The 26,195-nt window shown below is 40.0% G+C and overlaps 2 protein-coding genes across 5 annotated transcripts in view; one reads left to right on the top strand and one right to left on the bottom strand.

The window, feature by feature from the left end:
* The window catches only part of piezo1 (piezo type mechanosensitive ion channel component 1 (Er blood group)), a 92,408-nt gene that overhangs the window by 3,263 nt on the left and 62,950 nt on the right, over positions 1 to 26,195 (bottom strand). For all 3 annotated transcript variants that reach the window (XM_057847405.1, XM_057847406.1, XM_057847407.1), the window contains 15 exons: positions 24,122 to 24,274; positions 23,037 to 23,214; positions 20,768 to 20,876; positions 20,317 to 20,464; positions 19,986 to 20,138; positions 16,399 to 16,460; positions 16,141 to 16,299; positions 15,844 to 15,991; positions 14,871 to 15,059; positions 14,325 to 14,417; positions 13,808 to 13,980; positions 10,132 to 10,254; positions 9,969 to 10,048; positions 7,759 to 7,948; positions 6,271 to 6,412 (listed from right to left, as the gene is read on the bottom strand). In XM_057847405.1, the coding sequence (XP_057703388.1) occupies positions 6,271 to 6,412; positions 7,759 to 7,948; positions 9,969 to 10,048; positions 10,132 to 10,254; positions 13,808 to 13,980; positions 14,325 to 14,417; positions 14,871 to 15,059; positions 15,844 to 15,991; positions 16,141 to 16,299; positions 16,399 to 16,460; positions 19,986 to 20,138; positions 20,317 to 20,464; positions 20,768 to 20,876; positions 23,037 to 23,214; positions 24,122 to 24,274 (2,100 nt within the window). The remainder of the gene's footprint in view (positions 1 to 6,270; positions 6,413 to 7,758; positions 7,949 to 9,968; positions 10,049 to 10,131; positions 10,255 to 13,807; positions 13,981 to 14,324; positions 14,418 to 14,870; positions 15,060 to 15,843; positions 15,992 to 16,140; positions 16,300 to 16,398; positions 16,461 to 19,985; positions 20,139 to 20,316; positions 20,465 to 20,767; positions 20,877 to 23,036; positions 23,215 to 24,121; positions 24,275 to 26,195) is intronic.
* The window catches only part of ddx51 (DEAD (Asp-Glu-Ala-Asp) box polypeptide 51), a 99,948-nt gene that overhangs the window by 30,010 nt on the left and 43,743 nt on the right, over positions 1 to 26,195 (top strand). The window lies entirely within an intron of this gene.

Here is a 26,195-nt window from a genome sequence, read left to right as displayed (position 1 = left end):
TGGTCCACCATCCGGCGTCTGAGGAGAGGAAAGCAGTGCACCATTAACACTGTGTATAGTGAAGATGGTGTACTGCTGACCTCGACTCAGGACGTCGTGAGTCGGTGGGGAGAATACTTCGAAGCCCTCCTCAATTCCACCAACACGCCTTCCTTTGAGGAAGCAGGGTCTGGGGACTCTGAGGTGGGCCCTTCGATCTCTGGGGTGGAAGTCACTGAGGCGGTTGGTAAGCTCCCCGGTGGCAAGGCCCCGGGGGTAGATGAGATCCGCCCGGAGTTCCTAAAGGCCCTGGATGTTGTAGGGCGGTCATGGCTGACACGCCTCTACAACATCGCGTGGACATCGGGGACAGTGCCTCTGGATTGGCAGACCGGGGTGGTGGTCCCTCTTTTCAAAAAGGGGGACCGGAGGGTGTGTTCCAATTATAGAGGGATCACACTCCTCAGCCTCCCCGGTAAAGTCTATTCAGGGGTGCTGGAGAGGAGGGTCCGTTGGGAAGTCGAATCTCGGATTCAGGAGGAGCAGTGTGGTTTTCGTCCCGGCCGTGGAACAGTGGACCAGCTCTACACCCTCGGCAGGGTCCTTGAGGCTGCATGGGAGTTCGCCCAACCAGTCTACATGTGTTTTGTGGATTTGGAGAAGGCGCTCGACCGTGTGCCTAGGGGAGTCCTGTGGAGGGTGCTCTGGGAGTACGGGGTACCGAGCCCCTTGGTAAGGGCTGTTCGGTCGCTGTACGACCGGTGTCAGAGTCTGGTCCGCATTGCCGGCAGTAAGTCGAATTCGTTCCCAGTGAGGATTGGACTCCGCCAAGGCTGCCCTTTATCACCGATTCTGTTCATAATTTTTATGGACAGAATTTCTAGGCGCAGCCGAAGCGTTGAGGGTGTCTGGTTTGGTGGCCTCAGCATTTCATCTCTGCTTTTTGCAGATGATGTGGTTCTGTTGGCTTCATCAAGCCGTGACTTCCAACTCTCATTGGGGCGGTTCGCAGCCGAGTGTGAAGCGGTTGGGATGAAGATCAGCACCTCCAAATCTGAGACCATGGTCCTCAGCCGGAAAAGGGTGGCATGCCCTCTCCGGGCCGGGGAGGAGATCCTGCCCCAAGTGGAGGAGTTCAAGTATCTTGGGGTCTTGTTCACGAGTGAGGGTAGGAGGGAGCGGGAGATTGACAGGCGGATCGGTGCAGCGTCTGCAGTGATGCGGACTCTGCACCGGTCCGTTGTGGTGAAGAAGGAGCTGAGCCAAAAGGCGAAGCTCTCGATTTACCGGTCGATCTACGTTCCTACCCTCACCTATGGTCACGAGCTGTGGGTCGTGACCGAAAGAACAAGATCCCGGATACAAGCGGCCGAAATTAGTTTCCTCCGCAGGGTGCCCGGGCTCTCCCTTAGAGATAGGGTGAGAAGCTCGGTCATCCGGGAGGGGCTTGGTGTCGAGCCGCTACTCCTCCGCGTTGAGAGGAGCCAGTTGAGGTGGCTCGGGCATCTAGTTCGAATGCCTCCTGGACACCTCCCTGGAGAGGTGTTCCGGGCATGTCCCACCGGCGGGAGGCCCCGGGGTCGACCCAGGACACGCTGGAGAGACTATGTCGCTCGGCTGGCCTGGGAACGCCTTGGAATCCTGCCGGAGGAGCTGGCTGAAGTGGCTGGGGAGAGGGAATTCTGGGCTTCCCTGCTAAAGCTGCTGCCCCCGCGACCCGACCCCGGACTAAGCGGAAGATAATGGATGGATGGATGGACAAAAATATAAGTTTTATACTCCGCAACACTCCCCAAAAATGCAGAAGAGGAAGTACTGTAAACAGTACAGAACAGTACTGTAACATGTTTGCAACTTTGGTTCAAATAAAAAAAACAAACGGTATCAGATCGGAACTCAAAAACAGATAACTCGGGCTCAGGCTTGCAAAAATATGCTATCGGGACATCCCTAGTTTTATTGAAATGAGTGGATACACTGCCCTCCTCAACAGTGAATATGACATAACTCATCTAACGTGGCTGGATCTATATGCTCCATGTTAAGACCAACATAGGGTTGCAGTTTTTGTTTGAGGTCATATGATTGTTTATGCATTCGTAATTTAGTTTAAAGGTATATTAAGCAGTTTTTTGTGGGAATATGTGTTTGGACGATTTGTTCAGGGCATTGTTTAAAAAAAAAGAACCTTTTATAGCATTTAAGCTAGCGGACTTTTGTTATGCAAGTTAGCCAAGTGTTGTTCTGTTGTACTTCGATCCTCATTTAGGAATTTTTAAGCTCATATATTTTAATGTATTGTTTAATGCATTTATTGCTCTTGTGAAATGAAAGTGCAATTCTGCATAGTTTGAAAAAACACTCGGGGAACCTTATTTTGTATTCACATTTTATGCTCTTTTGAATGTGCAATCTTTGCAAGCCTTTGTTTTACATCTCCTAAAATTGATTCTTTAAATGTTCCTTATCCGATTACTCGATTATTCGAACTAATTGATAGTAGGGCTGTCCCAAACGACTAATTTTCTCCTGATTAGTCAGCCGACTATTTTTACGATTAGTCGACTAATCTAATAATTAAATTATTATTATTATTATTATTTTTTTTACTAATTTAGCAATGAAATTTTTGTTGACGCTTATCAATTCACAAAAAACATATTGGAACACTCAAATTATTTATTAAAGTACAAATAAACACGTAAATAACAATAATAAATCACAAATAAACAATGAGTTCAAATGCTGATAGAATTAACTAGTGTAGCATCCCGATTGAAAAGATGGTCTCTTAAACTGATGGTTTACAACTTTTATTCCATCCTTGATGTAAACACACCGTAAGAGCTACGGTGCACACAAATAAAGCAACACAATTAGAAATTAACAAAAACTTTTCACCTTTTTCCTTTTTAACCTTAATTATATATCAATGAATTGCCTATATGAATTGCCTTTACCTTATTACCTTATCATTGACAATCTCTCCCTTGAGTGCAATGACTGTATATACTGTATATATTTATGACCTTTTAACCTTATATAATTTTCTATACATTAAAATAAACCATAACATGAAATAAACCTTTCAATTAGCATTAAGAACAATACTAATAGCACTTATAGGCCCATTGTCAATGAAACATTATTATTTAGTAAGGTGACAGCACCCTCTGGTGTACAAAAAATGAAGGAAAAAAAAAATTACAAACTGCGTGAAGGCGCTTGAGTTGTTTATTCACGGCCGACGCGCAGCCAAGCTTGGAACTGAACAGACAGGACAGAAGAGTGTACTCTCCTTTGTTTCTTTGAAATAAGTCAATGTTTTGGACACTCTGGTGCGCTTTTTTTTTGGCTTTGTGCCGCTTTCCCCGCTTGCAAACAGAGCATCCGACATTCTAACTTTCCACGCATATATTTTTTTAACCCTTCATTAACCGTCGACGGGATGTTGTGCTCGTCGACGGATTTACGTCATCGATGACGTCGACTATGTCGACTAGTCGGGACAGCTCTAATTGATAGATTAATTGATTACATAAATCAGTCTTTTTCAACCAGTGTGTGGCGGCACACTAGTGTGCCGTGAGAAATCGTCAGGTGTGCCGCGAGAAATTATCCAATATCGCTTTTTTTTTTTTACATTGTCAGGCGGAGTTGCAGTAGGAAACAAGGAGTAGGTAGAAAGCTCTCGGTCGTGTGCAGGTGAGCGAGGTATTGCTCCTGTTGCGTTCAAAAACTGCTCAGATTTCTAGCCTTCAGCCACCTTGCTGTCCGCGACAATGTGGAACCCAGCACGTCTACTTTTGATTAGACTCGTCAAGTGTCGATATACACGAAAGTGTCCTTTCTATTTTATCCATTTGTGACGATTGTCAATCCTCCCCGTGTTTTATTCCAACACATTGTCGAAGATGGCTGATGGCTAAAAATCCGAGCAGTTTTTGAATGCGACATGGTCCAGCTTATCATCTACAAACGAAACACTCGTCGCTTCAAACTATAGACTATTTTGACAGTGTTCGCCTTTGTGAAAACAGAGAAACAGGCAACCTTTTTTTGAGAAAACTACAAAGGTAAATGAGAAAGCCCTCAAAGCCAGTTAGCTTGTTGCTGAACTTGTTGCTAAATCCAAAAAGTCCCACACTGTGGCAGGGACATTAATACTACTTGTCTGCAAAGCCATCGTCAGTGAGATGCTCGGCCCTAATGTGGTTTAAGACATGGCTAAAGTCCTTCTGTCTGATAATTCTGAGCTTTTCAAGCATAACTGCTATAAAAAATAAAAACAGAGAGACTGAACGCTGTTGAAGAAGATTCTTGTCAGGATATCGGCTTTGTATTAATCTAAACAGATTTAAGTTTCACGCCGAGTAAGCATAAATACTGAGAAATTACAGTATAATTAAATATACTGTATAGAAAGTAATTTTGGAACATTGTTGGTTTGTGATGTGCCGCGAGATTTTTTCCAATATAAAAACGTGCCGTGACTCAGAAAAGGTTGAAAAACACTCAACTAAATAATCGATAGCTGCAACCCCAATATACTGTATATGTATATATAAAATTAATACATTAGAAATTGACAGATTAATCTGCAGTGGTGGGAAAAATCAGCCGAATAGGGGACACAAAGACGATACAGTATCAGTTCTCTCTCGTCTGTCTTTCCCTCTGCTGTGTGTGTATTCACAGGCTTGTCAGTGCGCGCACACAGTAAAGGGCGCACAGCCCACAGTAAACATCCAATCACTGTTAGTATTTAAATGAGCCTACACGTCGCTAGACAATGTGATGTCCGGTTTCAACGCACCACAGAGCGGGAAGACTTTGAGTTTTTTTGCAACAGGAAGTAGGAGACTATTGTTGTAGAGGGGAGTGGAGTGAAGGGAGATTTTTCAACAGTCTGGTTGCTAACAAAAAAAAAAACAGCCCATAAAAAGATCAAATGTTCTGTTCTATATCTTTTGTGTTTTAAATATTAGTTTGAGAAGTATTTTTTTAGTATTATTCATAATACTAATTTTCAGTTCTAAGGTTACAATTTATATGAGAATTATGTCATCCAGTTAAGATATATGTTATGTTGATACTTGTTAGTTTATAAAATCTGGATGAAGGATATTTTATTTACTTTATTGTTCCATTTCCCCCCTTCAGGGATTGCCACCTTATTGTGGTCAGGGAGTTTGCGTCCCTCATAACCTTAGGAGCTTAGTCCTCAGGTTGGACACCCAAGTTAGACAGGTCTGAAGGTAGAGGTCTGACTAAGTGAAATCCACTTCTCAAGGCCAGGGCCGGCCCAGGCCATTTGGGGGCCCTAAGCAAAATAATGCAAAGGGCCCCATATTTTTGGCCCACCATTTCGTCACAGTGTACTGTGAAACCCATATATGCAATCCAACCCATACGTCCATATTTTGTATATTAATCAGATTTTGTTGCACTGCATACTTCAAACTTCTCACCCCAAATGATTGTCAGTACTTACTGTAGATAGCGCCAAACCTTTTTCTAAAAGAGGAAGGAAAGAAGTTAAGGAAGAACTTTTATTTTTTTAAGCTTGTAATCTAGTCTCAAAACTCACAAAAGTCAAATAAAGCAAACTGTAGTAAACGAAATAGAACACGAACAATTGCCAGATTGGGGGCCCCCCTGGTGGTCAGGGGCCCTAAGCAGCTGCATAGTCTGCGTATAGGCTGGGCCGGCCCTGCTCAAGGCTGGGGTTGGACACAGCTAACAACAATTCAATGAGGAAAACGCTGTTACTATAGGCACTTTAGGGTGCTGGAGCATAATGTGTACATATGATGGATTCCCCCTACACATTTCTGACTGCCCCCTCATACATGCTTGCCCAAAACCGGCTCTGCTTACACTAGTTTTCAAAATGCAAGAATACATAAAATATACACCAGATCAACCACACATCTACACGTATTGTCCATCACAAACCTTAAATCTGTCATGTAACTGGCAGAAAAAACACTAACACCAGCAGGATTTAGAGAAACTGCATTATGTTTCAGGTACATTCTATTGTAAGTTTTGTGCAATGACATTTCTTTTGAACCTATAACAGGTATGCCCGTTCTTTTTTTTATTTAAATCTAAAATCCTGCAAGCCTATTATCTCTTATGGAGAAAATCCGAGCATATTCAAGTTCCGAGCCCGGTCATGGAACGCCACGTGCTTGTACCATAAGCATCTGCTGGTTGTATCGTGGCAAAAGGGGAAAATATTCAAATAGATTTAGTTTTGTAATTTCATACTGCATACATACTAACCAGGAAGATGTCCATACAAAGCTTCAGTATGCGGTCTACACAGGGAAGCTCCTCAAACATGATGGAGTGAGAGATTTCGCTGAAGAAGCCTCGTACAAACTTTCCAATGACCAGGACAACAGACACATACAAACCCATGATCCTGGAAAATGCAAGAGAAATGAGTGTAATCAAACAAAAATTAATATCATATCAAATGTTGATTAGTATTTGAAGTCGACACTTTCGTGTTTCCCTCAGTACAATGCATGTAGAAAAAAATATTGTGGATATAAACCACGGATATATAAAAGTTGTTTTCTATTTCTACCATGTTATAACCTATAAAAATCCTTTTTTTTTTTTTTTTTTTTTTTTTTTAAATAGTATTTCTTTCAAGCCAAAACAGTTTGACCCATCAACGCCGTTCATACACCAAAACGTCCGGACTTCTCGCAGGTTTTCTTTTGTTTGACATACCCAAAAATTCCGTTCGCCCCAAACCGCAGGTTTTTAGAAGAAAAACTGACATTTCTCAATGCTACTTCACCTACAGTTTTTATCCAATTCACATCTTTTACACATAAAAAAATTTAGGATATTGAAGCGCACCAGGCTGTTATTTTTCTTGCAGCAAAAATGTACTGCTCTGCCAAAATTTGACAAAAACTTGCACATTCATTTCCATAGAACAAAATTTCCTATTCATGTCCAATGGCCCTATTCGCCATTCCATTGACAGGACCTGTTATCAACCGTAAACGCCCTGAAATACCTGAAAATAAACAGGAAGTGACCTCATATACGATTATAACATGGCTACCATCGCAATTTCTTTTTTGCTGTACTTAGCACTATACTATTTTTACACATGAAAAGTCAAATAAAAATACTTTACATACGAAGTTAATTCATTCCAGGACCTTGTTTATAAGTCGAAATGTCGTCGTATGTCGAGTAGGATTTTCCCGTAAGAATACATTATAATTCCATCACTTTGTTCCACAGCCCAAAAAACTACACCAAATCATTAATAAATACTGCTAGTATTACACAGCACAAAACAAATAAATTATGAATAAAAATCGGAATGATAATATAATAATAGTAATATTAATAATAATAATTCGGGTCAATACGGTACATACATAAAGAGGGATTATCAGCTGCTTCCGCTACTGGGCATGTTAGTTGCAGAAAGAGCCATACTGCCGTAAGTTGAGTGCGTTAACCATTACGACAAAAACAGCACAAAAAAGTTTCACCACATACCGTCAACTGTTCGGGGCTGAGAAAAAAACATATGTTGTTGCAAGTCATACAAAGAATCGGCTGGAAAGCGCAAATGATAAAGAATGCAAGAATCTGCAGCAACCGCTTTGCAAGCTTTGGCTAATAGGCAAATAGCTAACAAAGACATGTATTAATTGGTATGTCGACCCACAACTCTAGAAACATAGCCCACAACTGGTATTTCATGATCATGATTATACAGCATTAATTTCTCACCCATATCCGGCGAGGAATCCAAGACTGGGTGGGCTGACTTTATCATTGAATATGATCATAGGGAGAACCCCACATAAGGAAGGGGAACAGCCTCCAATGGCAATGTCCCACCATTCCTGTTTCCCACTGGAGTTCATGGAGTAGTCAGTCATCAAGGACAGGGTTATATTCTGGTAGCCTTCTTCATCTCCTAAAATGACCCCCAAAATTTTTTATATTAGCCTACTTTCAATTTGGTTTAAGGGAAGCTAAATCCCGCTGTGAATTCTTGGAAACAACACAATATGACAGTGGTGGTTCTACAGTAGTATTTTTCTGAAACAAGGGCTAAAAAGGGGCCACATGTAACCCTCAGGGGACAAGTGTCGCTGCAATATTTGTGCAGTGTTGTTTTGGTCAACAAGGCAATACGCCAGTTATGTCCAAAGTCCGGCCCGGGGGCCAAATGTGGCCTGTGGTCAAATTTCATCCGGCCCCAAGCCACTGTCATAAAGGCAATAACGTCTGGCCAGCACACAAACTTAATAAATTGGTCAGCATTACTGCTACCAGCATATGAAGTAGTTTACACACTAAATGCTGCTCTTCATTTGCCCACTAAAAGGCGGCAGCACTCTAACCAACATTACCTTGTGTGACCCTTTACTTCCAATTTTGTAAAATGGCGACATACAACAAAAAATATTGACTGCAACGGCCGACGCTTCAAGGATAGGTGGAAATGGGACTATCTCTTCACTACAATACACAACCATGTCTGCTTCATTTGCAAAGAGACAGTCACTAATTTTAAAGAGTTCAATGTGAAGCGATATTACCAAATAAGACACGCTGACATGTACGACAAGATTACAAGGAAGATACACAGCGAGAAATTGAAGCAACTTGAAGCTAGTTTAATTTCACAGAAGCAGTATTTCGCAAGAACCTGAGAGTCGAAAGAGAATGCCACAAAGTCTAGTTGCGAGATAGTTGAAATTATTAATAAAAAAATAAATAAATAAAGCAAACGTGACACACAGAATGAATGGCTTGCTAAAATTTGCTTAAATATATTGTTCTACGTAAAGGACGTCAACCAAGGTCGACCCCCAACGTTTTTACAACACCAAATCTGGCCCCCTTTACAAAAAGTTTGGACACCCCTGCAATACGCAGAATATCCTGCATGTGGTGGTAAAAACATCTTTGTCTCAAACTGTCAAGTGAACCAGTGTAGTTTAACTACGTGAAGTTGGACCCCATCAGATGCAAATTTATATAAAAATGAGTTTGTGCAGTAAAAAGTTTTGTTTGTGCTGCTATCGTTTTTGAGATATTTACAATTCTTTTATAGGTCAATCTGAGTTCAAGCAGCCCACCATTTTTATTAAAAATTGTTAAATTGTGTGTAGTTTATGATGGTTTGTGCTGTGAAATGTTTTATTTGTGCCGCAACAGTTTTTTAGATATCATGCTTTTAATTTGTAGTGACGATGTCACACAGTCCCCATCTACTGTGGAACGCAACCACAATGGTGCTTTTCGTTTGTGCTAGACTTGTGCTCGTTTGTGCTGTAAACATTTTTTCATTTTTGCTGCTTTCTACAGCACAAACAAGCACAAATGGTTGACATCATTTTTATATGAAATTGCTTCTGATGGGGGGGGCAACTTCAAGTGTAAAGTTTGTAATAATTTGCATTTTAATCATGCTGTGTGCCAGTAAGGATACATGGTACAATAATTTTAATCATTTTTATTTTGAAAGGCCATTTTAAACACGAAAAGCAGCATTAATATTTACCATACTCTAGAAACAACATTATCTCATTCTCTTTCACTTCAGGAAACAAGGATTCTCCGATTACCATGCTTTGTGCTAAAATGGGAACAGGGGCACTACAGGGGCCCCTAAAACCGCCACTGTATGACAGAAACTATACTAACATTTTGAGATAAACAAGATGAAACTTGAACTCATTTTTGTCTTGTTGACTAAAACAAGCTGAAATTTTTTTGTGAGGTTTCGTAGACAAAAATTAAACGGAAGAGTTTTGACATTAAGACGAACTTATTTTCATCAAAAAGAATGACGAAAATTAAAAGAACTGCCAAACGCAACACTGGTGTGTCAACATTGATTCAATAATATAAGATCGACAGAGGAATATTGACTCAACATCTTTTCCAGGTCTGCCATCTGTTTTTTTAAAAACATTTTTACCGACCTTCATATAGTTGACTAGCTGGTTTGGCCTCTGCTCCATTGGGGGCCCGGATGTAATTTGGAAACATATTTGGAACATGGCTAGGAAAAAAACCCAATGATTTACAGCTTTAATAAAATGAACATTGATGCACTCACAATTCTGTATAACGGTGCAAACCTACACTGGCTTCGTACGATTGCCCAGCAAAAGAGAAGCTAGATCAGCCCTCACAGGGTTCCCAGGTTCCAGGTTAATTGAGTGTTTGTCAAATGTGTGCTCTACAGTCCCTCCTTTCCCCAAGTCCCTGTTAGGGTAAAATTAAAAGATTATTCAGTGAAAGAAGGAGAATCTATAAAAGACTATTACAGTTAAGGCCAACCAAAATTTACACTCAAAAAAAAATCTAACCCAAAAAATATATATATTAGGGATGAGGATATCCCTGATCCAATCACGTGATCGGAATAGGGTGAAAAGGATCGGGTTTAATTAAAAAAAAATTTTTATTATAAGTGGTGGCTAGAGTCACCAGTGTTAAGAGCCAGTGGACATTTTACAGTACGTTACTGCCTCCTTGTGGTCATAATAATTTATTGCATCCATCGTGTGACACAGTTTGGAACATATGCTCATTCACTTTCACAGTACACAGCCTGTCGGTTGCATTGATGCTGATGAGTGCTTTCTGTTACGTTTCTGTCTTGGAAACTATATGTCTGTAAGTATTATTTATTTCTATACCAACCTGTTATTATACAGTACAGTGATCCCTCGTTTTTCGCAGTTATAATGGGGACAAGAACCTGCTGCGATAAGTGAAAAACCGTGAAGCACTGCTCCCCCCCGAAAAAATATTTTTTTTTTGTGTGTGTGTTCAATGTATTTATTCATATTTAACATTGGTAAGAGATACATACTGTATAAGACATGTTTTTCACTTTTTTCCCCAAAGTATGATTAAAAATGAAGAGAAAAAAATGTACTGGACTGTCTCAGGAAATTAGAATACACAATATTCTAATTTTTTGAGACAGTCCTGTGTATATATACAGGACTGTCTCAGGAAATTAGAATATTGTGTATTCTAATTTCCTGAGACAGTCCTGTGTATATATACAGGACTGTCTCAGGAAATTAGAATATTGTGTATTCTAATTTCCTGAGACAGTCAGGAAATTAGAATATTGTGTATTCTAATTTCCTGAGACAGTCCTGTATATATACACAGGACTGTCTCAAAAAATTAGAATATTGTGTATTCTAATTTCCTGAGACAGTCCAGATATACAGTGGTACCTCTACATACGAAGTTAATCCGTTCCAGGAGCTTGTTTGTAAGTCGAAATGGTCGTATGTCGAGCAGGATTTTCCCATAGGAATACATTATAATTCCATTAATTCGTTCCACAGCCCAAAAACCTGCACTAAATCCTTAAAAAATACTGCTGGTACTATTACAAATGGCAATTACATATAGCAAAACAAAAAAATAATAACTAAAAATCGGATTAATAATATAATAATAATAATAATAATTCCTGTAATAGTGTAACGAAACGGGTTCTAATAAGGCGGACGTTTTTTTCTGTACCTGAAGGCACCGCGGCGCTGACGTGACAAAGAGGGAGGGGAGCGGGTGAAAGTTTACTTTCGCTTTCAATGCTTTCTTGAGAACATCGTCAATTGCGGCAGACAGCAGGCGTTTTGTGTTGAATAAGTTGTGAAAGAAATGATGAAAACGTGGCGAAGCTGGCGATTTCTCTGGAGATGTTACCACAATAAGAATTGTCAGCTTAACTTATAAAGACTGGCGAACGATGGTCGGAGGAGGAAAGTGGAGATGTATTGTTGAGCCATTTCACGGATGCCCACCCTACGCTCATATTTTTCTGTCATTTGCATCTTCATTTAGAAGGTAAGCTTCAATATTTTCCTTGTTTCACCACCTGTACCAACCTTTTCTGAAACATGTGTTGATTTGTCACACAAGAAAATCCGCCGTGCATTCGTTTGCGGTGCTGCCATTGTCGTCGTATTTCGAGCATGTCGTCGGATGTAGAAACAAATGGCGAGTCAAATTTTACGTCGGATGTCGAAAAGTTCGTGTGTCGAAGCGATCGTATGTAGAGGTACCACTGTATATATATATATATATATATATATATATTAATAAATGGTTTTCAACACTTCAAATGTAATATTTATGATAACTTTTAAACATGTTACTCTCCCACCGCATTATTTTTAAACAACAATAAAGTAGTACAAAAATGCTTGGCTTTATTAAATACTTCATTGAGTGAGTCCATTCAAATATGCTCCAGCTGCTCACTTACATGCAATGAGTTGCCACAGCAACTGTTTAACAAGTTAAACGATGATTGACGCATGTTGCGCTTTGAAGTTCGTGTCTCTTGCAAGCTCAACCCAAACATCCGTCAATCATTGTTAACTTCAACAAGTTAACTCCAGTGCTCTGTCTGACGATCAAAGAGCAAGGACAGGGAGGGAGGGAGAGTGAGACTACTTGATCGGCTCGGACAGCTTATCTGTATATATATATTTTTTTATTGGAAAAAAAAAAGCCGCGATGGAAGTTCAAAGTGCGAAATAGCGAGGGGTCACTGTATATGTGTTTTTATGGGGAAAACCTACAGTATATGAACTAAATTTGTTAATAAATCCTGCCGTATGCAATCTAAGCGATACTTATAGCTTGTAGCTCAAGTGAAGTGTGGCGTCTACATGGTATTTGTATACCGGCGTGTATTGTACAGTTCTGTTGAATGCATGCATGTTTCTTTGTTACAGTTTTATAAACTTACACGAATGACTTCATATAAAAACAAGAAAAGACAAAACCTAGAGTTTTATTGGAGGACATACAATGTTAGCTGGCTGTCAGGCAGAGCACAAGGAAACGCACTGTTTTGGGCAGTACGCTTATCTATTTTTTTTTATTTTTAAGGGCTAAAAACTAACAAAATAACTCAGAAATACAATAACATTGCCAAAAGAAACAAAAAAACGTATGTTTTTTACTTCCCGACCCAACCGAAAAAGAGGAAGAGGTAGTACTGTAAAGAGTACAGTACTGTAACATGTTTGGAAATTTTGTTCAAATTAAAAGAAAAAAAAGTTTTTTTGGTGGATTGGGACTCTGTATTGGCAGATTCTCCAAATCAGGTGACTCAGACTCGGGTGCAAAAATATATGCGTCGGGACATCCCTCATTAGGGGTATAATGCCAAATCATGGTTCGGGTACGGGTCCAGTACAACAGGGCAAACATAAAGGCTTTTTTTTTTTTTTTTTTTAATCACAGCATTTGAAAGTTTGTTCTACTGGCTGAAACTAAAAAAGTAGATCCTATTAAAATGCAAAATAAATAGAAGAAAACATCAAACTTGTGAATTGGTGTTTTTATTGTTCCAATATTCTTTAATTCACAGTTTACGAGCAAAAATGGACAACACGCCCTTTTTTGTACGGATCGACTGAGGTAACAGTTAAAGTCAGGTAGGGTTCGCTAGCTGGCAAACCTTAGTAACTTCAATGTTGATGTTGTTCAATGAACCAGTTTCACCAATGAAATGTAGCAAAAATCTACACATGACTTGTAGTACAAGTACACGTGTATCACTTTTTTCAAAATATCCTGATTGGAACAATCTCTCATATGTTTTGAGCCAAAACCTCTTCAAACATTGGAATAATTCCAAGAATTCCAATCTTGTTAATGTCATATGAATCTTTTGTGAACCCATTATTTAGCCTGACTATTCAAATCATTTTTCAATCTGTGTTTAGACACAATAAAGCAGTATAATTTTGTAGCATGAAGAGATCATTTTTACCTTTGGAAATTCCACGATAGACGCAATGTTAGGTCAGCAGGGCTTCCAAGCAGTTCTTTTATGACTTCCTGGCGGCTGGGGGGGCTTATTCTCCACACTGAGCCGGAACTCCCTTCAATCATGGCTGTGACAACGTCCTCATAACCATAAAGTGAAATGAACTGCATGGCTACCTAAACAAATAGAAATACTCTAAGTGAATGAACACAATGAAAAATATTGTAAAAGTATAAAAAAGGGTCATTTTGTCCCTTGTGTCACTGTCAACTCTGTCGTGTTACATTCCCTTTAAGAAAATTCCCCATTTATTAATGACATGATTCTTCTGCGATAACATCACACAATACTTATGATAGGCCCTGTATTGGTCACAACATGCCAAGAGAACTACAGAGGTGGAATTTTAAAGTAAACCCTGCAATCTCAGCCTTTTCTTTAAGTGGCCCTTGTTTGAACACCTGAGCCGAATAGCAAAACACAGAAAAAGCATTGCAAAATGGATACAATCATGACGCACCGCATTGTTGCCAAACTTTTTGGTGAGCTTTTCATATTCAAGCTCAGTAAATGGTTGGATGGACTGCTGCTGCACACTCATGGTGAAGAGAGGCTGCACACACACAAAATAAAGAAGCATGATGTTAGATTTGCACTTCAATTAGTCATTAAATGGCCCCAATATTTCAATACAAATTCAACACTAGCACATGTACTTGTGTACACTTTAATATTTTGATCCTGGCTGTAGTACTTTTGGCCACTAATTTCCTTCAACTAGAAATATAATCAGTGTTTAAAACATAAGGGCAGCAAATTTATATTTTTTCCACTTGAAAAATCAATATTTCAAATGACTACTAGAAAAAAAATTACATTAATTAAATGACACTGTCACTTTTGTTCAAATCAAGTCCTGTAAAAGTTTGGACACCTGGCTGTTGGACCTATAAGAACTGATCATTCAAAAAAATATTGTCAATAATTTGTGTCGATACCTAGTCATCCACCATGTTCATAATTACTAAAAGTAAGTATAGACTATTGGGACATACTGTTTCATTACCTCATAACCTCCTAGCTTGACGGTAACAGTCACATCAATGGGGTGGTTTACAACACCCACTACAGATCTGACCAGTGAGATGAAGAGCAGGGGAAACCATATGATGCACACTAAGAAGATGATGATGAGTCCACCCATTCCATATTTTACCATCTTCTTTTTCTTTTGTCCTTTAGGCTGAGGATATTTCTGTAGGGAAAACATAATGTATTTATGAGGATGTGGATGTGTTCGGAAAACCCTTTAGTTCCATTTTAGAACATATATATTTAAAGATATTTGTAGTAATGCGTTACATTCACTTGAGTAACTTTTTGAGAAAAATTGACTTGTACGAATAGTATTACCACGTCATACTTTTTACTTATTTTACTTGAGTAGATTTGTGGAGGAGAAACGCTACTTTTACTCCGCTACTTTAGGCTAAACTACAATCGTTACCTTTTTCCTCTTTATCCGACGCATTCGATTACACGTTATTTTTTGCCAGAGATGCCCACAGCGGCTCCAACAGTTTCACACATGAGACATCGCAACAAAATCACATGACTCCATTATACCAATCAGGTGAAACAATACAGTCACACGACCAAGTCCTATGATCACGCCGGCCCGTTCAATCACGTAGCGTCTTTAAAGCACCATAAAAAAATGTTTGGCACCGATTGATCACGGAAAACTGTATATATGATCGTTTTAATTTCATGGTTGGAAATAGGTTTTCTCCACTAGATGGCACTCATGCTCTTTGGAAAGATGATGTTTCATTTCTGTAGATTTTTCTAGTGAGAATTCAATGATTTTTGTAAATTTTTGGATAACTACTTTTACTTGAGTAATATTATTTTGAAGTAACAAACTTTGAGTAAAAACTTTGGCTACTCTACCCACCTCTGCTCTTTAATAGTTTTCTCTTTATGTGGTAGGCAAATAAAAATACAACGGTTCACGGGTTAGTCATAGCATGTAATACCTTTTCTGTCTCACGGCTGCATTTTATGATGAAAATGTTTGCATAAATGTCCTCCACGCACATCCAGTTTGAGAGCGACAGCGTGGTATCCGTCCAAACCCAGTCCATTACAGCTCGAAGCTCCACAAGGAAAGGAACTAAACGAAAACTACAAATACACACACGCAGGCACAGACAAATACACACAAACAGCGCATTGTGAACCTTTCACATCAAAAGACTTATACTTTTTATTTCACTTTTAATGTACAAAAATATTACAGCACTGATGAATTTAGGTTTGCGTTGTGTTCATACCCTTGGAAAAGAAACAAGTTGAGGTGGGTGTAGTTTTTGGTCAGGAAGTTGCCAAGAATACGAGTAGGGTACCCGCTTCGAATCTGATATGCTGACAAGGCAAAGTAAATGCACTTGAAGAAGTACCATAGCTGAGCCACAAAATTCTGATTGAATCTCCTACAAATAGAAATGATGAGAGAAAATATTTAATAAGATCATATTGAAAAACTAACATTTGGTTTGTAACCATGTCATAGTAGGTCAGTTGAATTTCACCTTTCAGTGACAGCAGGTAGAATGAAGAACATCCAGAGGTGTATGCCAATGACAAGAACGACCTTGGAAGAAAGCAAAAGGATCCAATGCCTTAAATGTACAATATTAAGGCAATTCATAGTCTTACACATACAGTAGAACCTCACTTTTTGGGATTAATCTGTTATTATTTATATGTAACAAGGGCGTAGGTTTGCATAGGGACTGCAGGGACATAACAGTACCAATTTTTCAGGATGCTGAAATTGTCCCCACCAACTTTTAAGCAGCCTGATTTGCATATATATATATATAATGAGTTCAGTTGTATAGGTCATTTACATTGTCTTCCCATATGTTGTAAGGTGGAAGAGACCCTACCAGTATTAAGTGAATTATTTTTATTATGTCCAGACTTACATTTACCCCTTTTTATTTGCTGAATGTGCCGGTCCATTTTTTTCCGTCGAATGCACGTTTGATTGGCTGATGACTTGACCCCCCCCTCAACATGCCGCTTCCTCCGAAGAGGAAGGATATTAGAAGTTTGTTTTTTCAGCCAGGAGCCAAGTAAGTAATGAAAAGATGTCAATGTAGTGGAGGTGGGGAACATGTCACTAATTTTGCTAATGACAGTCCAACCTGCATCAGAGTTAGCATAACATTAAACTGAGAACTTGCATACCTTCAAAACTCGAGTAGGAAGCTGCTTAGAGATAGGTGTCCTCCTGTAAGTGTTTTCTACTGTGAACGTTAATTCAACTGAGAAATTTGCAGCCCATGCATTTTTTTCAAATAGTCATATATTCATCACAATCAAGGTAAAAAGCTCCGATTTAGATTTTTTCAGGGGTGAAAGTGGTTAGAATTTCTTGCCGGAACTCCCTGACGTGAAGGTCGCCACGGAGCAAGAAATTTTATTTATTTATTTATTTTATTTTTTAAGGGGGGGGGGGGGGGTCAAAACTACTGAAATGCAAAGAAAACTGTTATGGTCAGTTATTTCTATAACACATACAAAAACTGTTTTTTATTTAAAATTGTATTCTTTCAATGATTTGCAAAATAAAAGTATAACCCCAACCTCCATCTCCTTATTCCTATTTTCCCTCATTTCCTCACATACCAAATGCCAAATCTCAATTTTAACTACTTAAGAACATGGGATATATATTAAAAATTAAAGATAATGTAAACATTTACTTTTTGTTATGGTTTTTAATAATAAAGATTTACAAGTACGTAACATACATTAAGAAAAACATTGACGTGACTCGTCATCGTAACTGCAGCAGCTGGGGAAACCATGCCATCCGTGGAATATAATAAATAATAAATATCGGTGGACATGGATGCCGCTACACAAGCACTTTATTATGCTTGTTGTTAACACTTGTGTATGTAAATCTGATGTTGGTACATTGTTTTCTTCCTGGAGATGGAATGCATGTGTGGCAGCTTTATATATATATATATATATCAGGGGTCGCGTTAACCGAATATTTTCCGTCGTTGACCGATTTTTTAAAACGGTGACGGAAAAAACTGAAATCCATCCGTCATTTTGACCGGTTGCAATTCACACCCCAGACCACAGGGTAGCGAGTGAGCTTATTAATTAGCTATTGTCTCTCTTGATGCATGACGTCGTTTCGTTGGCCTTACTCTGAAAAATGTCAAGGCAACGGAGTGTCCGAAGTTTCTTCAAAAAGCCCCAAAACGACGATGGTGTTGATAAAAGAGGTGAAAAAACAGGGACTGCACAAGCGGGCACGCAATTCAAGTCCATGCGCACCAGGAGGAAAGTGTGAGACTACGTTCAGGCCACAGCAGGTGAACTGTTAATTTTATTGTTCCATATGCTACATATGGTAGGCTACCTAACTACTGCGGCCACAGTTAGCTGTTTTTGTCACTGCGGAGAAAAAGTTACATATTCATCTGCTTGATGTGTGATGGCACGGTGTGGATTCTCTGTTAAGCTTGTTCTGACAGAATATTAATTTAAAATGAATGAAAACTAAATACTATTGAATATGTTGAAGCGGTGTAGCTGTAGGCGCACGATCCTAGACCCCTCACTATCCACTCGCGGGGGCCTGCGCTTGTCAGTGACGTTCCTTATTCTCGCTATATGATTATACAACTTTAACATTTGTTAATAATACGCTCTGTGTGTAGTATCATCCATCGCTTTTCCTTTTTAAATGGGCACTTATAAGCGAACGCAAGAAGTAACAACGGGAACATTTTTAAACGGGCATTTCACGGGAGAGCATTTCGACTCTTCGGCCAATCATATAGCGAGAGCGAGTGGATAGTGAGGGGACCACGCGCGGCTCCTAAGTGTCTCTGTCACGTGACTGTTGTAGCCGGTAACGCGCTCGGCCAAATGGACACACAAGTACGGAAGGTGAATTATGCCAAACAAAGGGTCACCACAATGTCAATATCATCATTTTAAAAATTTAATTGACGGGTAAAAATAGATTATGACCGGATTTTTATGACCCTGTCAGTCAAAATGACAGACAACGAAAAAGTCTAGCGCAACCTCTGATATATATATATATTTTTTTTACATAGCGTCTTGACAGTTGCCATCATTTTTTTGGAATCAAAGCACCGTATACAGAAACAGCGTTCCGGCCCTGAATCTTATACCGGAACTGCGTTCCGGCCCTGAATCTTACATCGGAACTGCGTTCCTGACCGTTCTGGCCCACTTTCACCCCTGGATTTTTTCCATAATTGCTCAACCTACTGATGCGCTTTAGAGATGCTGGTGGACAAAAGCGGTAGTTTTCAAAAATTAAAAAAAATTTTTTTTTTTATTTTTTTTTTTATGTTGTTCGTGATCTGTGACTGAGTTTTTTTTTTTTAAGTTATACTTAATTTACTGTATCTATTTATTTAGACAATATTTAGTGGTCTTAAGACAAATGTTTATATTTTGCATTCCTGAATAGTTAAGGGATTATTAACAAGTTTGTCTTTATTGTGTATGTTAATATAATTTATGTTCAAATATTGCATTTTAAATTTGCTAATATAATCCAAATATTTATTCTGGAAGTTTCCAAAATGTTTTTCTTTAGTAGTTTTTCAAAACAAAGGTTGGAATCGAACGGTGTATCACCTGAACCAATACACATGAAAGTTAGTATAAGTCAATACAGATTTATTTCGCATTGATCATTTAGCCCATGAATTAATTAGGTTCATATTTGTGAGAAATGTAGCCCTGACCCCTGTTCACCCAATCTGTTTGGTTTTATTAATGTCCTGTCCCCAGCAAAAAGAGTACCCGGAGGTTATGCTGTTATATCGTCCCGTCAACAATGTTGAGAACAAACCTACGCCCTTGATGTAAAAAAGGATCTGTAATTTCTGTACTTTGCTGTTATTTCTTGAATTCTATTGTTAGCTGTCACATTCAAATATCAAGGGAAAAAATGATTCTGATTAACAGATGGGATAAAACTGACTCACGAAGCTTGTCATCTAAGCAACCGTTACTAAGGCGAGCTTTTTGGAAGGGTCAATTGCATTCTTTAGAACAGAACCACATGATAATGATGTGAATGGCATGAACTGGCAAATTGAACCTGGAAAACAAGTTTTCCCACAACAGCCTTGCGCAGGTACAAAGCTCTGTCGATGATCATGGTCGTGAACTGAATAAGAAGCATCACCAGAAATGCTTCAGGAACTTGGTCCTCTGATAAAGTGGAGGCAATATCAGCTGCTGCGCTGTGTTTCTAAAGGAAGCAAATACAAAATCCTGATTAGAATTTTACATTTTTCTGTATTATACAACCCATGTCAAAAATTATGGAATCAACAGTCTCGAAGGATATTCATTCATTTGTTGGGCTAGTGACCAAACACAGGAAGAGAAGTGGGGAAAAAAAGGATAGATGGATAATTTTTACTCACCCCGAATGCCCAAAACCCAAAAACAATGACGATGAAGTCAATTACATCTGTCAGGAACATGAGTGCGTAGACATCAGTGGCAACACGATAGTCAGCTTGGAGAGTTTCAATGAAGAAACACTGAATAGGCCTGAAAATTCTCTGGATCCTGTCAAGAAAGGGAGACGTTTTGAACTTTCCTCGGAATGTTATCACAAACAAACAAAGATCAAATGCTTTTATTTTTGTTATAAACTGAAAGAAGCGCAATCAAACAAGGGCAGAGATTATTTACATGTCCTAGTATATTCATGAGAAAATAAGATATAGATTAAAAGACAAATTCAAATAGCTTGAAAAACAATATTCTGGGAATTTTCACAATCTCACAAAACTGATTAAAAGAATATCAACCATATGGTGATGGAAGCAAGCATTAAAAAAGCAATTATCACAAATAGAATCAACTAACCTACTGATAAATACTTTTTTTAGCTTGTGTGTGAAAGTGCGCATTTTATTGCCGGCTTCTTCTTTCCGTCTGAATCTCCTCTTCTTTGTTGGTCGGTCTGTGCTGCGATCTGCGTATTTAAGAATGAATGAAACAAAAAAGGAGATTGTCATATTATACACTTTATCATGTACAATCAAATGAAGATTGCAGAGCCTAAAAAATGATGAGTAAAAATCATATTTTGCTTTGTCCAAGTTGTCCATGATGAACTTAAATGACACTAAATTTGAGTTAAAAACCATTGAATAACTCGGTTTGTCACAAAGCTAATCAGAAACAAAATTAAAGCGTTGTAATGTGGCAAGCAGGAATTCTATGAAAATGCATTTGACATATGTTACACATATACACAAACATATGTTATGTTTTGGCGGGATTCACGGAACCCACTGGTGCACATCGGCGGAAAGGGTTGCCAACAAGCTGAAAAAGGAAGTCATGGCGGTGGTTCAAAAGCTCCTGTTTGGCAAGGCCTGGGGGGTGGCTTAGATTCGCCCAGAGTTTCTAGAGACTCTGGAGGTTGTGGGGCTGTCTTGGTTGACTTGGCTTCTGGAACACTGCGTGGACATCGGTGACAATGCCTCTGGATTGGCAGACCGGGGGTGGTACACCTCTTTAAAAAAGGAGACTGGAAGATGTGTTCCATCTATATGAGGAACACACTCCTTAGCCGTTCTGGTGAGGTCTATTCAAGAGTACTGGGGAGGAGAGTCCGTAGGAAGGTTGAATCTCAGAATCAGGAAGAGATGGGTGGTTTTTGCTTTGGCTGTGAAACAGTGGACCAGCTCTACATCATCAGCAGGATACTGGAGGGGTCATGGGAGTTCGCCCAACCAGTCTACATGTGTTTTGTAGACTTGGAGAAAGTGTGTCCCTCGGGGAGTGTTTGGTCCGTATTGCAGGCAGTAAGTCAGATTCATCTCCAGTGAGGGGTGGACACCGCCAAGGTTGCCATTTGTCACTGATTCTGTTCATAACATTTTTTGACAAAATATCTAGGCACAGCTGAGGCGCTTAGGGTGTCCGGTTTGGTCACATCAATATTGCATCCCTGCTTTTTGCAGATGATACGGTTCTGTTGGCTTCATCAAGACACGATCTTCAACGCTTACTAAAGCGGTTCACAGTCAAGTGGTTGGGATGCGAATCAGCCCCTCTATAACGCCCCTTTGAGACCATGGTTCTTTGTCGGAAAATGGTGGAATGCCCGCTCCGGGTGAAAGATGAGGACTTTCCCCAAGCAGAGGAGCGGGAGGTGACATGCGAATCGGTGCGGCATCTGAAGTGATGTGGACTCTGCATCTGTCCGTCATGGTAAAGACGGAGCTGAGTTGAAAGACAAAGCTCTCTATTTACCTAGCCGATCTACGTTTATATCCTCATCTATGGTGACGACCCACAGCTCGTGACCGAAAGAACAAGTTCACGGATACAAGCGGCTGAAATGAGTTTCCTCCGCATGGTGTCCTGACTCTCCCTCAGTCAGGCATCTGAGAAGGGGTATGAGTAGAGCTGCAGCTCCTCCACATTGAGAAGAGCCAGACGAGGTGGCTCGAGCATCTTATTAGGATGCCAACCAGGCGCTCCCTAATGGGGTGTTCCGGGCACGTCCCACTGAGAAGAGACCGTGGTGCTGACCCAGGATACAGTATGCAGGGGAGACTATGTTGGCTGGGAGTGCCTTGGGATCCCCCTGGAAGAGCTGGATGAAGTGGCTGGGGAAAGGGAAGTCTGGGCTTCCCTGCTGAAGCTGTTGCCCCTGTGACCTGTCTTCAGATGAGCGAGAAAAGATCGATGGATGGATTGTTGCACAAGAAAGCTGCGACTTTTTATATTTTGGGTGGAGGTTAAAAGCGCAACATGACGGCAAAGGTAACAACATGTGCAAGTTGCAACTATTATTTCAGGGAGCAGAGTTAGATTTAAATCGATATACAAGTTTCGGCGAGAACACGGTTGAGAGCCACATTTCAAGCTTCCAATGCTCTGGAAAACCTCAAGAAAGTGCATTTTTGGAATGGCCTTACAAACATGCACAATGAATGGGTTTCTCTACACTGCTACCGCTCGTCTGAAAAAGCCTTTATCTGGCAACCCTGAGTGTTTCCTTGGCTCCTGATCTCCATACTCAAGAGCGAGGGGTTTAAAATGAAAATAATTATTTATTTCTCTTCTGGACTGGTCTGCGGATCAGTGATTGGGGACCACTGCTCTATACGACACAAACCTTGGGACGTCTGTTTTTTTAGCTCTTTAGATTTCTTGCGTAGGTGGAGGCCACTGATTCCCTCTAAGACCTCTTCATTGCTCAAACTCATTTCATCCTTTTTCAGCACTGCGGAATGACTGAGCCCCGACATACTATGTCTTCTGTTCTGGGATGCCATGGAGTCATCTGGAAAGGACTGGAAAGAGAACTAGTTAAACATCTTAATAGAAAAATCTAATGACCAGTGTCCATTATCCTGACAAGATAGCCTGACTCATGTAAAACAGGGGTGTCAAACGTGCAGCCCAAAGGGTTGTTCTGCCATGACAGGCACCTTTTAGCTCTTCCATTCTGTAATACAGATTCACATGCTTTTATTTTGACAATAAAATAGATATATACTAGGTACCGTATATAGATAAATAGAAATAAAATTGTGGCGCAATAAAATCGGAAATTGTGTGATCGAGGGCGTGCAGTACTGCACATGTCCGCAGTCACATTCATTCATTCGCCCCATCCCAGTCAAAATGACGCTGACAATAGCAGCGTTAACAAGGAAGTGTTCCCAAAATGCCCCAAAACCAACAGGTAGTGACAGGAAATCGACAACAAGTAACCTAGAAATGCCCCCAAATCATCAGGAAGCGACCAAAGAACAGGAAGCAGCCCTGAAATTCCCCCCAAAATCAAAAGGAAATAAGGATTGAGGAGAGTGAGGGAGCGCCGCTGCACATCTCACATGAGTGACAAGATACAAACACTAGTACGATGCAAGCTGACGTACTCCACATACAACATGAAATTGTCACGCACTGTAAACATATGACAGAAACTATGTCGCAGTTTTGTCTCGTCAGATAAAAACTGGCATTTGTCTCGTTATGTTCTAGTCTTCCAAGCCACGTTTTTAGCTCATCGTCGTCATGAAAAAAAATTGTTTTTCACCGAAATATTTTCGTTATCATGATTGTTGTTTAAAACAACATTGAACCACAAAATACTAGACTTGACTTGCCATGTAGTTTGCACATAGTGAAAGTCAGGCTAGCTTGCCAGGCTAAATTTCCGTAAAAGTTTTAGTTGCTCTTAGTTTCAAATACCGTTTCATGCTGTTCCAGGTCAGTGATAAGATTTTGTGAGGTAGATGCTGAGTTTAGTCTTTCAACTTTAATTCCTACTCCATCTTCCTTGACATCTCCTGATGAATGACTTTGTTCCAACAAGGGATCTTTCTGGTTCCACAAGCCGTAACGCTGTGTACAAATAAAGGCACAAATAATAGAGATCAGACATCTACAATCCTAAATCACTATGTCTTTACAGGGGCAAAATTCTAGTAGAATCGCTGCTTGAACATTATACAAAAAAACTCGAGATAAAAATCAATTTTGAGCACAATGAACTGAAAAAATGAATAGACTTCTGGTGCTCTTTATCTTCAACATACAGCCTTACAAAGCTTCACAATCATTTATTTGAAAAATTTAAACCTTTTAAATGCGGGCACATTTTGCCCTAATGCTTTGGCCTACAGATTTTTTGTTGTTGTAAATAAAACCCCTATGTGTTTAATTGGTAAAGAGTATGCCTGCAGTCCAGACCTGTGTCCGAGTGAAAATGCGTGACGCATTTTGAAGCATTAAATTCAACAATTTGACATTAAAATCTTTTCAAATCTCTTGTGATGGTGATTTGAGCCCGAAAGATGTGAATTGTCTCCATGTTCTAATAGACCCCAATCACGTGACATCACAACTCCGCCCCCCTGACTGGTGCCGCCGTATTGTCCATCAGCTCATCGTGTTTACATATTACCACTACATAAATTCCTCCTATTACTGCGTGTTTTTCTGCTTGTCTAAGGAATCACTGCCTAGTAAACGAACCCAAAAACCTTCCTAACAATCGTTAACATTGATTAATCAAAATGATGAAGGCATGTGTGGCGGTTGGTTGCAGTAACAGAGAAGATAAACGGTCATTTTAGTAGTTGCTGTGTGCCCATTGTTAAAAGGGCAAATCTCTAAGGCAGCATGGTTTGTTTATCATTTGTGTCGACAGCCATTAGACAGCGGCGAAAACATCAATATGATGCCAACACGATCACAGACATCATCAGACAGAGACTACGAAGCTTGTCGCCACAGTCGCGCAGCAAGAAGGTGAGCGCAACAACAGGTGTTGTGCCGAAAAATAGCCGCCCTGCGTGAAATGTCCCCCCTGACGGGAGCGCCCACACAGAAACGAATTTCTTGTACCGTGAATATGTACTATTTTACTCTGCTTAAACTAATAAATGTCATACCTGTGTGACTGTCATTGGGATATGGTCATGAAAACCTGTAGACTAATACATTTCTGTTCAAAGATGGTTATGTGGCCCAGTCCACGATTTGTTACTAAAATACAGTACTAATATTTTGTGTAATTTAATTATTTAAAACTGATCTTACAGTCGTAAATCCATTACTGTAATGCGTCCATGAAAACATTTGATGTTTTCACGTCAATAAAGCATTATAAATGAGCGCTCCCGTCAGGGGGGACGTTTCACGTGGGGCAGCTATTTTTCGGCACACACTGGCCCGTTGTCGATCAAGTTTCATTTTACAATCGTGACAACGGTGACGCTCAGCTGACCACATGTCGGTTTATATTCGGGCCGGTGCCGATTTTGGGTACCCGACTCCTCATCGTACATAAACTGGAGTATGATTGGAAATTTTTCTGGCCTCAGGACGAGCTCTGACGCACGGGACGGGACCGGACGGGAGGAAACATCGGTTTGGGCATCAAATATGGATCTGGCGACTTGATCGACCGAAACTTTTCCAAATAACGGCTTTTATGCAACTCATCCAATGAGTTTATAGCGTCTGAAAGCACCGGGGCTTCTATAATTTGCAAGTGAATCCACCTTTAGAAACTACGATCATTGACAATACGGACACACAATAACGGACAACCTGGCGGCGATCACGTGATTGTATGACGTTGGTGATTGGGGTCTATATCTAGGGACAGGACCAAATAGCTAAAAGTGCAACATGTTTGAGCGATGAACCTTGCGATTCATTAGCGATTTCATGATCATCCATGTTGTGTAGCAGTATTGTTAATAAAGGTTTTATGATCTCCATACTTCAAAGAACAAATTCATTCATTTGACATTAT

The sequence above is a fragment of the Corythoichthys intestinalis genome, chromosome 10 (assembly GCF_030265065.1).
Source record: "Corythoichthys intestinalis isolate RoL2023-P3 chromosome 10, ASM3026506v1, whole genome shotgun sequence".
NCBI lineage: Eukaryota > Metazoa > Chordata > Actinopteri > Syngnathiformes > Syngnathidae > Corythoichthys > Corythoichthys intestinalis.
Note: the sequence above shows the minus strand (reverse complement) of the source record. Positions and strands in the feature narration are given on the sequence as shown.